This window comes from Manacus vitellinus, unplaced genomic scaffold (assembly GCF_001715985.3).
Source record: "Manacus vitellinus isolate BGI_N305 unplaced genomic scaffold, ASM171598v3 scaffold_46_pilon, whole genome shotgun sequence".
Classification (NCBI taxonomy): domain Eukaryota; kingdom Metazoa; phylum Chordata; class Aves; order Passeriformes; family Pipridae; genus Manacus; species Manacus vitellinus.
In genome coordinates this window covers 2099414-2113721 of record NW_021940578.1, presented here as the reverse complement: position 1 = coordinate 2113721, position 14308 = coordinate 2099414, and the positions used below count along the sequence as shown (strand labels likewise).

General features: G+C 57.3%; 1 protein-coding gene across 1 annotated transcript; it reads left to right on the top strand.

The window, feature by feature from the left end:
* The first annotated feature begins 1384 nt into the window (after window positions 1-1384).
* On the top strand, window positions 1385-9716 carry C1QB (complement C1q B chain). Its single transcript, XM_008928688.3, has 10 exons — window positions 1385-1440; window positions 2181-2351; window positions 2482-3045; window positions 4414-4555; window positions 5252-5439; window positions 5662-6215; window positions 6551-6638; window positions 7530-7720; window positions 8394-8553; window positions 9142-9716. Exons 2-10 carry the CDS (start codon window positions 2189-2191, stop codon window positions 9714-9716), a joined length of 2625 nt encoding a protein of 874 aa, XP_008926936.2. The 5' UTR covers window positions 1385-1440; window positions 2181-2188.
* The last annotated feature ends 4592 nt before the right edge of the window (window positions 9717-14308 follow it).

Below are 14308 nucleotides of genomic sequence, written 5' to 3'. Positions count from 1 at the left end.
AACACCTTCCTTGGGACTGCTAGAGTTGGCAGGCAGGGGGGAAAGGGAGGGTTGCCAGCACCCCTGGGCTTTAGAGCCACCCTAGGCCTGCTCACTGCCCTCTTTCCTTGGACATTCTCCTCTGAACCCCAGCTCCAGCTTTGGGGACCCCAATGCCTCTTTCTCATGAAGGTCAGTGCAGCTGCCATAGGACACCTGAAAAGACAGTCCAGGTGGATATGGATCAGAAAGCCCCTCCTCACAACCCACTGTGTCTCCCCTGGTTGGTCCCCAGGGCCCCAAGGACCCCACGGTCCCTGCTGGGATCATCGTGGCACCTCTCACCACTCACTCCCTGGCACGATGGGGCTTGGGCACTTGTGGCATTTGGGGCTCATTTTTAGCAGAGCTGAAGGCACATCCCTGGGCTCTTTCCCTGCACTCAGTGGGATGAAATGTTGGTGTTTCATTTGTCCAGTCTCATGAGGCCACACAGCTCCAGGGGTTGCCCAGATCTGGTTGGTGCAAGGCACAGCCACCCAAAGGGAACTGAGAGCAGTGCCAGACACCCCCTCTACTACAGGCACAGGGTCCCCAAAGCAATGAAGAGAAGGCAGTGGGAAGGAGACCATAGGATCACAGAATATCTTGAGCTGCAACACAACCACAGGGATCATCAGTCCAACTGCTTGGCCCTGCACAGATACCCCAACAATCCCACTCTGTCCCTGAGAGTGCTGTCCAAACACTCCTGGAGCTCTGACAGCCTTGGGGCCCTGACCACCGCCCTGGGGAGCCTGTTCAGTGCCAAATCATCCTCTGGAAGATGAACCTTTTCCTAATATCCAGCCTAAATGCTCAGGGTCCTGCTGAGCCACACAGGCACTGACATTCCCTGCTCCATCAGGCTGCAGTGCCCAGGTGGGCATCTGGAGGGGTCAGCCCCCAGCAGCCACTATGACAAGGCTGGGTACCAGTGGCAGACACACTCTGCTCATCACCCAGACCAGGAGCCCTCAAAGGTGATCCCTGGGCCCCCTCTGAGCATTCCTTGGCTGGCTGTGACCCCTGGTGCTGTGATCACCTGTCCCCTCCTGCAGGGACAGAGCTGTGCTGTTGCCCTGGGCAGCCTCTGGGCACCCTCCACTGTCATGTTGCTTTGTGCCCAGTGTCCACCAGTCCCTGCTGTGGGAGCTGTGCTGCTGGGCCAGGCTGGGCACCCAGCAGTCCTGCACTCTTGATGACCAAGCTGTTTCCAGCACAGCCAGAGTCAAGTGGGGAAAGGGGAACAAAGTTCTTTCTCGTACAGAGAAAGCGAAACTCGGCACGTCCCTTCCCTGACGGGCAAACCACGGTGCGTGCAAAGACATCCCTGCTCCTCTTCCTCCCTGCTCCCAGGGAGGAGCTTCCAGCAAACTGAGCTGCTGCTCACTCTGGTCTGCCTTGACCCCCTGCACCGAGGTAAGTCACCCCAAAGAGCAGGGGACACACTCCTCCTCTGCCACCACTCTCCTGACCTTGCTCCCTGTCCTCATTCTTTCTTCACATTCCCCCTCCACAGGAGTTTAAAGTAGGAAAATGGGAGGAGATGACGCAAGGGCGGGGGGAGCTGCAAGAATCTGTCCTTGCTCTGTGTGGTTGTGGACATCACTGGGCTCTGCGGGCTTGTCTCAGGCTGAGCACCTCAGGTTTTGAGATAGGTGTTGTGTGCTCAGGGCATCTCTCTGTTCTCCCAGCTCTGTGTGTTGGAGATTTGGATCCCGTTTCCCTGTTTTCCCCTCCCTGTCATGTCTCTTTGCATCCTTTCTTCCCATGTGTTCTCTGTCCCATGGAACCACAGCCCTGTACATCACTGCTTCTCCCTCAAAACTGCACTAAACATCCTCTACATGCATCTGAGGAGCCACGACCCATCCCCAGGACATGAAATTGTCCTTTACATCCTGGGTTTTTGCTGTCATCTACATCTCAGGCTTTCTAATCCCACAGTCCTGCCATGGGCATGTCAGAGATTTTCATTGACTTCTGTTATTTCTGATCACACAAGGAAACACCTCCAAAACCCTTCTAGGAAGCTGTTTCCACCACTGCATGCGGTGTCTGGTGAATTGTATCAAACAAGTGCTGAGAGCAGTTGCATGTCCGTGTCCAGGATCCGTGTGTTTGCCTCCATCCCCAATTCCCCACCCTTTTGCTTGTAGGAGGCAGGATGCAACCCGAATTTTGGCTGGGGATCAGCACCCTGGCAGCAGTGCTGAGCACAGCCCTGCTGGAGAATGGAGTCTGCCGGGCACCAGATGGCAAGGATGGCTTCCCTGGAGTGCCTGGCCGTGATGGGAGGCCAGGGCAGAAGGGTGACATGGGAGAGCCAGGTAAGGGGAAGCCTGAGATGCCCAGTGTGGGGAGCCTGGGAACCTCTTGATAGGAGCACCCCAGGCTGTGGGAGCAGCTTGGGAGATGCTGGATGTGCACCAACTGCTCCTCTTCACCACCTCTCCCCAGGGAAACCAGCGCCAAGGACGGGCATCCAGGGACCCAAAGGGGATGCAGGTGACCCCGGCCCTCCTGGCATTCCAGGGAACCGCGGCCTCCCTGGCCTCCCTGGCGTCACTGGGATGCCAGGGCTGCCAGGGTTCAAGGGGGAGAAGGGGCTACCCGGCAATACCCTGGAGCAGCCACGCCCTGCCTTCTCCGCCTCGCGGAGGTCCCCGCCGTCCATGGGCAGGACGGTGGTGTTCGACAACATCATCACCAACGAGGAGAACTCCTACAGCCCCCAGACGGGGCAGTTCACCTGCCGCATCCCCGGGCTCTACTACTTCGCCTACCAGGTGGTCTCCAGCGGGGACCTGTGCCTGAGCATCACCAAGAACAGGGAGGATGTCGTCAGCTTCTGCGACAACAACAGCGTCGGCATCCTGCAGGTGAACTCGGGCAGCAGCGTCCTCAGCCTGGCCCCGGGCGACCAGGTGTCCGTGACCACCCACCCCGCCCGGGGCAGCTCCATCTACAGTGGCTCCGAGGCTGACAGCGTCTTCAGCGGCTTCATGCTCTTCCCACAGACAGGCTGAGGGGCTCCCAGGGCATCAAGGGATGTCTGCCTGTGTGGGTGATCCCCTGTGGGTGTGGGATGGTTTGGTGCCACAGCACGCCAGGATGGCCCCAAACTGAGCGTGCAGATGGGTCCTGTGCTTCCACCAGTGTCACAACTGGCCAGGCCGTGGGTCCCCAGCGCAGCAGTCACCTCTGTGCTGAGCCTGCCCACTCCATCCTGGAGGCAGTGGACTCTCATCCCTTTCTCCTCCTGGGCATTCATACCTCACTCCAGCAGGTCCCAGTTGTCACCAGCTGTGGCTCTTTGCTCCTGGGTGGGAAATCACTGCCTGCCACTGCTTCTGCTACTCTAACCACTGTAAATGCCTTCCTGGCACTGGAACACATTCTCTCACATCCTCTCCATCAGTATAAATAAACCCTTCTTTCACCATAGCTCTTTGAGTTTTCTTTTCTACTCATGCAATCTTCCCCCAACCATGAATATCCTGGATCCCCCCCCAAACTGTCCAGGGAGAGAAGTGATCCCAGCTTGTCCCTGGCACTGCAGAGGGAGAAGGACAGGAGGGAATGGAGTGTCCAGTCAGAGTTGACACTTACAGGGAGGAATGCTGGGATTAGGCTATGTGTGTCCTTCTCTGCTGAGCCCAAGGCAGCTGTCCTGCAAGGGAAAACACAGGCAGCAGGTCATGCACCTCACCAATGTGGCCCCTGTTAGTATCCAAACTCTCCTAGGAAGAGGAAAGGCAGCTGTGGTCCTCTGGCCTTACAGCAAGGAGGGACAGGGATATCAGGGTGACTGATGGGGTTGTGGGGTGTTGGTGGTGGAGTTGTGAGGGCCTTGGGGTGAGATGGGTGGGAGGTACAATAAGCTGGGCACAAATCAGACAGCTGAGAAGCATCAGGAAAGACACATAGGTGCCATACCCTGGGTCTGCTCCTCAGGGGAGCTACTGCACACACACTGGGCACTCAAATGTCTCCGTTCCTGGAGCTGTGAGGAGGAGGCCAGGTCACTGAGTGGAGCAACACCCTGACGAGGCATGCTGGGGCCTCACAAAGCCCAGCACCCAGCAGAACTGGTGGAGCACAGTGGAAGGTGCAGGTCAGAAACTCTCAAGGAGAAACACCCTCCAGTCCCATTTAGGGGTGCAGCATCTTCCATCAGAGCCCGGCAGCGACCTCGCACCAGCCCTTCAGTGGCACAGGCATCTCTAGCCCAACAGAGTTGGCCTGAGGCTCTGCTCTCCACACTGCCCTTTTGCTCAGAAACAAGTGAAGGGGAAAGCAGGTGATTTCGGGGGGGGCTTCTGAGGGTGGTGGCACATCTTTTGGCAGAGCTTTGTCCCACGTCTGTCCTTCCAGCCCTTCCTGTTGCAGTGGCACGAGTGCAGGTCTCGCTAGACAGCCAAGAAAGTGCTCACTCAGCAGAAACAGCCAGGCAGAAGGATGTGAAACTCTGCTGGGGACAGCTGGGGGTTCTGGGTCCCCAAGGGCCTTTCCCAAATCTGCAGCTTCCTCTGTGAGGGTGACAGGGTCTGTCCCTGTGCAGTGACTGCCACGGCCAGAGGGACCAGCAGCACAGGGTCCTGTCCCCTGCTCCCCACCAGAGGTAAGAGGTGCTGCAGGGTCCCTGTGTCTCGGGTGGGCTGCAGAGGGCCTGAGGGTCCAGCAATGCTGTGAGGAGGATGTGGATGTGAGAGGAGGAGGAGGAGGAGGGGAAGGAGACAGGCACTGCTGGGCTGCACACATGTGATGGATGCACCAGCAGATGGAAATAATCAACCCGAGGGACAGAGCCAAGACAGTGAGGCTGCTGCTGGAGGGGGAATGAGATCAGCTGGGTCCAGGGAGCTCCAGCCTTGGTGCAGCACAGTGTGGCAGTCCACAGCGGTGTGTGCATCACCAGGGGCTTGGACACTGGACTGGGAGGACTTGGAGCTGGCTGTGGCTACCACAGACCTCATAGCTTCATCCAGACTGGAAGTCCAACCCAACTTGTGCCATCAGTGACTGCCCTGGGGTTGGTGATGAGCACAGGGCCCATCTCCACGTATCCACCTCCTCACTGCCTGGCAGTTGGTAGGGGTGGGACACTGAGGGCACACTCATGGGACCCAGGAGCTCCTGATGCAGCCAGCCTCCTTTTCTCCATGCCCTGGAAGCCACCCTGCCATGGCCCCTCACTCCAGCATTTCTTTCCCTTTGCATGCTACAGAACCAAAATGGAGCAGAGATTCTGGGAGCAGCTCAGTCTGGCCCTCACCCTCCTCCTCCTGCATGTGGGCTCTGCTGTGAATGGAGATGCCCCTCACAACTGCTATGGAGCTCCAGGCCTGCCAGGAATGCCGGGTATGCCAGGCAAGGACGGCCGGGATGGGCTGAAGGGAGCCAAAGGGGAGCCAGGTGAGTGAGAAATGAGGGAAACCACAGGGCTGTTGCAGTGGGGAGCATTGAGGCCTCCATGGCTGGTCTGCCTTGGTTTGCAGGCTGTGGAGAGCACCCTCTGTGGTCAGGCTGGAAAGAGGCAACAGCACTCTCCTGCCCAAGGGAAGGGGCTGGAGAAGAAGCCTCTCCTCACATCCTGCTGTTGACACCGACTCCCTTTCACTCCCCACCACTCCACAGGTATCCCAGCTCCTCCTGCAGTGCAAGGGCCCAAGGGCATGAAAGGGGAACCGGGCAGCCCTGGCTTGCCAGGCAAGAAGGGTCCCAGTGGCCTTCCTGGTCCCGCTGGAGACCCTGGGGTGATAGGCCTGCCTGGAGAGCCAGGAATGCCAGGCAGCTACAAGCAGAAGCACCAGTCAGCGTTCTCAGTGACGAGGCAGACCAAGGAGCACCCCTTGAGGAACGTCCCTGTGATTTTCAACCACGTCATCACCAACACCAACCACGACTACAACACCACCACGGGCAAGTTCACCTGCAAACTCCCCGGGCTCTACTACTTCGTCTTCCACACCTCGCAGACAGCCAACCTCTGCACCATCCTGCACAAGAACCAGAGGAGGATGGCCAGCTTCTGTGACCACAAGACCAACACCATGCAGGTCAGCTCGGGGGGGCTCCTGCTCCACCTGGCTGCTGAGGACCAGGTCTGGCTGGGAGTGAACGACTACAACGGCATGGTGGGCATCGCCAACTCTGACAGCATCTTCTCAGGGTTCCTGCTCTTCCCAGACTAGAGGGTCACCAGAGCCCACCCCAGCACCCTGACTGCTTCATCCTGCCCCAAACACACTGCTCACTGCCAGGCTGCTGCTGACACTCTCAGTTTCTCTGCTGAGTGGGAAGCCCCAGCGAGGGCATCACCCCCCAGACACAATCCCTCAGTGTGAGGACTGAGCATTGGCAGCTGCTGAACAGGGGGAACAGGCACATCTGGATGCATCTGCACCCAGAGTGATGGTGCTGAGCCCCCTGTCCCACTGGCACTGCCTTATAACCCCACCCAGTAAACCGATATTACCTCAGGGGTCTCTCTGCCTCTCTCCCCTCCCCACCTTGGTTGCCCCAGGTTCAGCCAGGTGTCCTGGGGCTGCAGCAGCCCCTTTGCCATGACCTGGCTGTGGAAAGTGTCAATAAATCCTTCCCCAGTGCACCTGGTATAGCGTGTTGTGTCCTTCATGACTTACCTTTCTGCAGGTAGAGCCTGATGGATATGGTGACGGATGTGTGTGTGACATCTGGACATCTGTGTGGCATCAGCAAGTCCCTGAGCCCTTGCTGTGCTCAGCATCAGTGACATCACACACCATGCACACCCTGGCTCGGGGTGGGGTGAGGGTACGACCCCTGGCTGCACTGCCTGCAAGAACGGGATGGTTCCTCTGCCCCCACACAGGCCCCACCAAGGGAGGACCAAGACTCCTCCAAGTAGGGCCCCTGCTCCTCCCCTTCCCCATCAAAGTGGAAGCAATCCAGCTGCAGATGGGCACAGACCACGCAGCAAACCCCACTGACACGCCACTGAGGGGGGGATATCCCCGGGGTCCCAGCCCTGCCAGGGACAGAGCTCTGCTTCCCTGACCCAGACCAAAGGAGTTCATGGCTGTGCAGGCTGCAGAGCCCACCAAAACTCAATGGGGACTCCTCCTGGTGGCACACAGGGTGGAACAGGTCATATCCCAGTGTCCTGCGCTTCACCCTGGCAAGGCAGCAGGGGAAAGCAGGCCTGGGAATGCTTTTCCCGCAGGGTAAAATCACTTCCCACACACAACATTTAGGAGAGCCTGGGGCACATATTCAGGATGATGGATGCCAAGGCCCTGCAGCATCCCCTGGGTCTGCCAGAGCCTCCCAGCAGAGCTGAGGGAGGTTGGCTGAGCGCACGCACAACTCTGCGGCACCGGTGGGTTACCCCAAACCTGTCTGGAGCTCAGGTCAGTGTTCTTCTGAGCAGGGGGGGGCATCTGAGCAGGATCCAGGGACCCTGCAGGACAGAGCTGTACTCTGGGGGGGCTGTTTGGGGGTGGCTTGTTCTGCTGAGCTGGCAGAGAGCACTCGTGGAGGATGTGAAACTGCCACGGACAAAAGGGCAGGAGCTAAAGATAAAAAAACGGGATGTGTCCCAGATCCTTTCACAATAACTCCTGCAGCCAACTTCTGCTTCTCCTCGCAGGCATTTCCAAGCAGGACGCTGGTGTGTCCCACTCCACCTCCCCACCCAAGCAACAAGGAGCTCAAGGTAAGAGCAAGGCTGAGCCCCAGGCCCCCGCACAGGCAGGAGCATGTGGAACACCTGGTCCCAGGAGGGTGACAGTCACCTGCACCCCTGGCACTTCCCTGTGGCTTGGGGCAGTAGAGAAAAGGGGTGGTGGGGATGCTGGGTGGAGATTTCTGGTGGGACCCCAACCTCTCCTGCTCCACCTGGGAGAAAGGAGAACATGAAAGGGGAGATTGCAAAGTCCCAGAAGGGTGATCAGGGACTGGGTAGTAGTCTGAAAGGTGCCCTGGGTGTGGTCTCCTGCTCTTAGATGCTCTGGTCATGTGATAGACCTGGGCTAGGAGCCTGTGAATTCATCCTGTCACATCCAAATTGGACCTGCCGTGGCTGGGGAATCCAACTCACCAACCTCTTGTCCTGCTAGCACCAGAGTTTCAGTGCTGGGAAAGTCCACCTGAGGCTGGGAATTTAAGATGAGCAGAGACTGACAATCTCTGCCTGGCCCAAAAGGACTGGTCCTTCCCTCCAAGGCCATCAGGACAGCAGATTTGGCTCCATAGTAGGATGTTTTCCCTCCCTGGTGATATTACCCAGATGTGCTTCCAGTCACCATCCTTCAGAGTAGCATAGAGTGCCCTCCCCAACCCTCCCACCACCCAGGCAAGCCCCTCCACACCCTTCTGTGCCTCTGCAGATGTGGATCGTGTGGGTGATGCTGATCTGCCTGGCTGAAGGGCAGCTTGCCAGTGCCACACTCTGCAAGACCTACGGCACCATCCCAGGCATCCCAGGCTCACCAGGACGACCTGGCAGCAATGGCAGAGATGGGGAGGATGGCCCAAAGGGCGAGCAAGGTAAGGAGGAGGCTGCAGGTGGGGAAGACAATCATCTTGGGAATGCCAAGAGCAGGAAAAAGCAGAGCCAGGTACGTGGTCCTGGGAAAGCAATCCATTTTCACCAGTTCCTTTGAGGTGTTGTCAGGTGAGGGTGATGCTCAGGGACAGAAGGGACTGGACAGACTGGAGCTCACTGAGGAACCTGGGGAGGGAGGGTGAACAACAGCAAGTTTTCAGTATTTGCAATGCTATTTTTGCATTCTTCAGCCCCTGTGCAGTTTCCACTTTCAGTTTGTCGATATTAAGAGTGTTTCACTGGCAACTACAGACAGAAGCTGTTTCAAAGCTTTAATGTCTTCTTCTACTTTAAGCATTGTTTAGGGGACATCCCACTAGTTTCTTCCTGAACTTTTTTTTGTTCTTTCACAAATTTCTGTAGATTTTCTACATCTTGACAGATTACTGGAGGTGGATTTTCATCCTCTCACACCTGCCAGTTGGGCAGGGGTCTGACCCACAACGCGTGCAGGTTTCCTTCCCCAGACTCCCTCTGCAGACCTGTGGGGCTCAGCTGTGACCACAATGACTCTTCTTCCTGCTTCCTAGGACCTCCTGGTCGGGCGGAGCATGAAGGAGACCTGGGGGAGAAGGGAGACCCGGGAGAGCCGGGGTACCCGGGGAAGGTCGGCCCCAGGGGCCCACCAGGTGCCAGGGGATTACCAGGTCTCATCGGATTACCTGGCCCGCCGGGGGACTCTGGAGACTACCAGGCCACCCTCAAGTCTGCCTTCTCCGCTGCCAGGAGCATCAGCACCTACCCCCGCCGGGAGCAGCCCGTCCGCTTCGACCGCGTCGTCACCAACGAGAGGGGCCACTACGAGAACCGCTACGGCCGCTTCCTCTGCCGCGTCCCCGGCATCTACTACTTCACCTACCACGTCACCTCCAGGGGCAACCTCTGCCTCAGCTTCAAAAAGGGGCGAGGCGGCAGCAGGGGGGAGAAGGTGGTGACCTTCTGTGACTACGTGCACAGCAGCTTCCAGGTCACCACGGGCGGCGTGGTCCTCAAGATGGCAATGAACGAGTCTGTCTGGCTGGAGCCCACGGAGAAGAACTCCCTGGTGGGGATCGAGGGGTCCGACAGCATCTTCTCCGGCTTCCTCGTCTTCCCTGAGGCTTAGCCCGCTGGAGGTGTCGCTGCAGCCCCCTCTGCAGGGCTGAGCACTCCCCTGCAAACGACTCTTGGCTCCCAAATCGGTGCCCCAAGTGCATTGTTGCCATTCCCGCCCATTAAATGACAGCTTTTTGCGTTGTTGGTCCCTTTCTGCCTCGGATTTGCCTTTTTTTCCCCCCACATAAGCAATACCCAGGGCATTGCTTCCCATCATCCTGGTGCAGCCCAGGTTTATTAGGATCTCATTACTGCTGAGCAGAGCCAGACAACTCACGCAGTTCCTGCTGCACACCAGGCTGAGGATCACCTTCCAAGACACCCAGAGAGTCCCAGCCTAGGGTTAGGAAAACATGGAGAGGCAGCCTGGCCTCTAGGAGGGGACAGGACACATGACATAACTGGGGCCACTGTGTACTGATGGTAGATGGGAAGATGCTGGAGATGGTGCTGTACTGGGGACTCCTGACAGTGGCAGGATCTGGGAACCCAACTTCTCTTAGACTTTTTTTTTCTGGTGGTGGTGACAAAAACATCCACAGGAATTTGTCAAAGCTTGTGATAATGTGTGTGTCACAAGGGAAGGCAGTTTGATACCACGATGGGAGTGGTGTGGAACACACAGCTGCGCCCACACAGCCCCAAAACCCCAGCAGAGAACCGACACACACATGTCCTGCAGCACAGCCAAGTCCTCCCTGAGATCTCCTCATTAACAGTAGAGCTGATGGACTCAAAGACATCCAAATGAATTAAAGCTGAGCAACCCAATGACATCCCCGGCACGAGGCAGGGGACAACCCAGTGCTGTACCTGGGTGGTGAGTTGTCTGCAGACCCCAACCCAGCTCACGGTGGACACGGGACATTCAGGAAGTAGAAAAGAGAATTTTTGTGGGAGCGTGGGGCTGGATGGAGAGGATGACGATAAAGGGTCTTAGGGAGGTGGGTGCGATATGGGCTGGATTTGTGGAGCTCTCCGCGCCTGCTTGTACGTCCAGAGGGCCCCCCGCAGCTCTGGGATGCTCAGGTGTCCCTCTACCAGCGCAGGACAGTGACTGACGCCGTCGTGACTGGCTTAGAGGCTCCTGCTCGTGGCCGGGGTGATTTGCCGGCAGGTGGCACTGGAGACTGGCTCAGCCCTCACCCAGCAGCAGGACCATGCTCGTCCCGCCGGCTGGGCGGGCACAGCTCCAGGGGCCGGCTCAGCTCTGCCCGTGAGGTCTGGGAGGAGGCAGCGGGCGGGATTAGGGAGTCTCCCCTTTCCAGCCCAGTCTATACCTCCTCCTCCTCCCCACATCGCTGCTTCATCCTTCCTGCAGCAAAATTTGAGGCTGCAGGACACAGCCACCCGTGTCCCCAGACCTCTGCTCCTCTCAGAAGGTCGGGGCAGAGGTGTTGGGTGTCACGACCCGAAGTTCTCTCGGTGCCAGAGCCCTGGTGGCTTTTAAAACGCAGCCACAACACTCAGGGTGTTTCACAGCTGGAGATGCAGCATCCCACCAAAAATCAGGACAGCAGTAATGGTAAGAAGGACAAGAGCAATCCCCAAAACCGAGCTGGGCTACATTGAACACCAGCTCCATCTCCTGCCAGGAGACACTGAAGCAAGGAGCAGTCGATGCACAGTGGATGTACTGCCATTCCAAGAGCCCTAACAGGCTGGAAAATGAGCTGACAGGAGGCATTTAATGCCTTCTTCTGGCATGGGATAACCCCATGTAATAGGACAGGTTGGGCAAGAGGAAGCTTCATCTGGGATGCTGTTGGACACCAAAACTTTGATCCAGGTCTGCTCCCAAACCTCCCCACCCTGCTTTGAGGTCCAGAATTCATTCACAGAACATGGAGCAATTCTGGAACAACAACACAACCATTAACAGGAGAGCTGGAGAGAAACCTGTGCAGGGTTAGGTGTGGTGGGTGATAAGAGCAGATCAGGGCAGTGCAACTGCCTGAGGTCACTGATCCTCAGGAAAGGGACAATTTACATATTTAATTAATTCCTCACACCTTCCCCACGAGCATCTGAGCCCAGCACACTTCAACCTTGCACAGCTGCACTGCAGGAATAGACCTGCAGTGTCTGTCCTCACAGAAACACAGAATTACAGAGTCAACCGTGTTGGAGAAGACCTCTGAGATCATCGAGTCCAACCTTTGACCCAACACCACCTTGTCTACTTGACCACGGCACTAAATGCCACATCCAGATTCCTCTTAAACACCTCCAGAAATGGTGACTCCACCCCCTCCCTGGGCAGCCCATTCCAGTGTCCGATCACCCTCTCTGTAAGGAATTTCTTCCTAATGTCCAACCTAAACCTCCCCTAGTGCAGCTCAAGGCTGTGCCCTCTTGTCCTGCTGCTGGTTGCCTGGAAGCAGAGCCCGACCCCCACCCAGCTCCCCCCTCCTGTCAGGGACTTGTAGAAAGTGAGAAGGTCTCCCCTGAGCCTCCTCCTCTCCAGGTTGAACCCCCCCAGCTCCGTTGGCTGCTCCTCCCCGGACTTGTGCTCCACATACACCCGTTCCTGCCCATCCACGTCGCTCTGTGTGTGCTCACACGGTGCACCCTCCCCCCTGTGCCCGCTCGCTCCCCCCGCCCCTCAAACGCCCCCTCTGCTCCGTGTGTGCTCTGCAGCTCTGCAGCTCTGCCCTGACACGCCCATTCTGCTCCTCTTCGCTCCCTTCGGGGTTTATTTTCAGGGTGGCCGCGGTGCCTCCCCATGGCCCAGCCACTGCCTGTCACCAGGAGGTGCCGTGACCCTCACCTGTGCACAGGCTGAGGCCACCAGATGCTCAGCAGATGCTGAAGTTGGGGCAGGAGGTATTTCGAGGTGACTTGGGGAGTTTTAGGGTTTGTCAGTGTTTTGCCAAGCAGCTGTGGGGTGCTTTGGTCTGTCGGTGCTGGAGGGGAACAGAGAGGGAAACAGGAGCACAGACGTGGGCAAAGACTGGTAGAGCTGCCAGGGTTTTAAAACAAAATCTTCCTGTTTCCAGGCACAGAGCATCAAGGATCAGCAACAGAGACCAGCAAGAAAACCAGGTGGAGGTTTCTCCTGCATCATCTGTGGGGGCTTGGAAGTTTCCTCTGTGCTAAAGCTCCAGAGGCAGGACTTTGGCAGGATCTGATGCAGTGGAGAATCCATCGTGCCTGTCAATATTTGTGGAAATGAAGCTGAGCTGGACACATGAAAGCACGACTGTGTTGTTTGTCAGTGAGACTGAGGCAGTGATGTCAGTCCCACAGTCTGGTCTAACACCACCAGTAAATGCTGGGGAGCCTGCAAAGACTGTTTGCACTTGAGCCCATGAGTTCCTAGTACCTGCTGCTCAAGGAAGAGCCCTTCCTAAACCATCCTTGCTTGGCCTTGGTCCTTGCTGGAAGCATCAGCCACAGCCAGGCTGCCCAGCAGGGCCTCCTGGAGCAGTCCCCCATGCAAGCCCCTCCAACCAGCCCTTCTCCCATGCAGCTTGTGACTCTGCTCCCAAATACAGGGAGGCTTTTCCCTTGCCAGCAGCTCCCTCCTGAAAAGCCAGCTCCGAGGCACAGTCTCCTCTCCCCTTGGGCCAGACTGTGTAGTGAAATATAGGGGAGGAGGGATTGTGTTTTTCCTTCCCTCCCATTCTCCAAACCATAATATCAAGCAGGAGCTGTATTGGACTATGGGAAGATCTGTATGGGTTCAGTGCTGTACCAGGATGCTGGAATGCTTTTGGCAGAGGCATTACTGGGACAGGACTGTGCCTGCTGGGATGTTGCAGACAGCAACAGGACACAGCAGCAGCAACTCAGGTTTGGTGGTTACTGGGGTCACACATGGTGGCTTCATTGTCAGCAGGGCAGAAGCTCCCTCCATGGGTCCTCTGCGTGCACTGGTTCCACTGGAGGGTGGTCCCAACCCCAGAGGGACTCTTGTGGAGTTTGATACAGCAGGGACCAGTCTGGGACAGGGAAGAGTGTTCAGACACCAGCTCCTACCTCAAATCTCACCTCAGGGCTGTTGTTTGTTTCCCCCATCCTCACTCAGGCTTGGATTTGAATTTGAATGGGAAGGAGCAATTACTTCTTTTGCCTGGAGCAACACAGCCTGGCTTGTCTCCACTCTGAGCTGTGCAGGGAACTCCTGCTTTTCCTGGCCCCTCTGCAGGGACCGGGAGCTGGGAGCCTCTGCGCTGGACTGGACACCAAGGGGTTAAATCCCAGCCCTGTTTTTTCTGCTCTGCCTCCTTATGAGGAACAGCCTTCGCAGGGCTGCAGAAAGGCTCTTTCTTTCCCCAGCAGATCTCTGGGAATGAAAAGTCTGTGTTCCAGATATTAAATTACTCATAAAATAGTTGGCCTGTCCCCGAGGCGGCTCCGCACCCCCCCAGCCCCCGCCGCCGCTCTGACGGGCTGCTGATGTGCATCTGCATGTCACCTCCTGCTACAAGGTCAATCTCTCCAATTTAAAGCAGCAACGTTCGAAAGCGAACCAGATTTCAGCCGGAATTAGCTTCAAATGGAGCATTCAGGGGACTCGTGCTGGGAGGGGAGCGCAGGAGGGGAAGGACCAGCAGAACCGGCTGTGGGGTGGGGGCGGTCCTGCGGCTGCAAACCCCC

Bases quoted from the DNA above. Each gene is read 5' to 3' on its own strand.
- C1QB (XM_008928688.3), top strand. From the start codon at position 2,189: ATGCAACCCGAATTTTGGCTGGGGATCAGCACCCTGGCAGCAGTGCTG. The intron at 6,216-6,550 runs TAGAGGGTCACC...TGGTTGCCCCAG, and splicing joins GGTTCCTGCTCTTCCCAGAC to GTTCAGCCAGGTGTCCTGGG. The intron at 8,554-9,141 runs GTAAGGAGGAGG...CCTGCTTCCTAG, and splicing joins TGGCCCAAAGGGCGAGCAAG to GACCTCCTGGTCGGGCGGAG.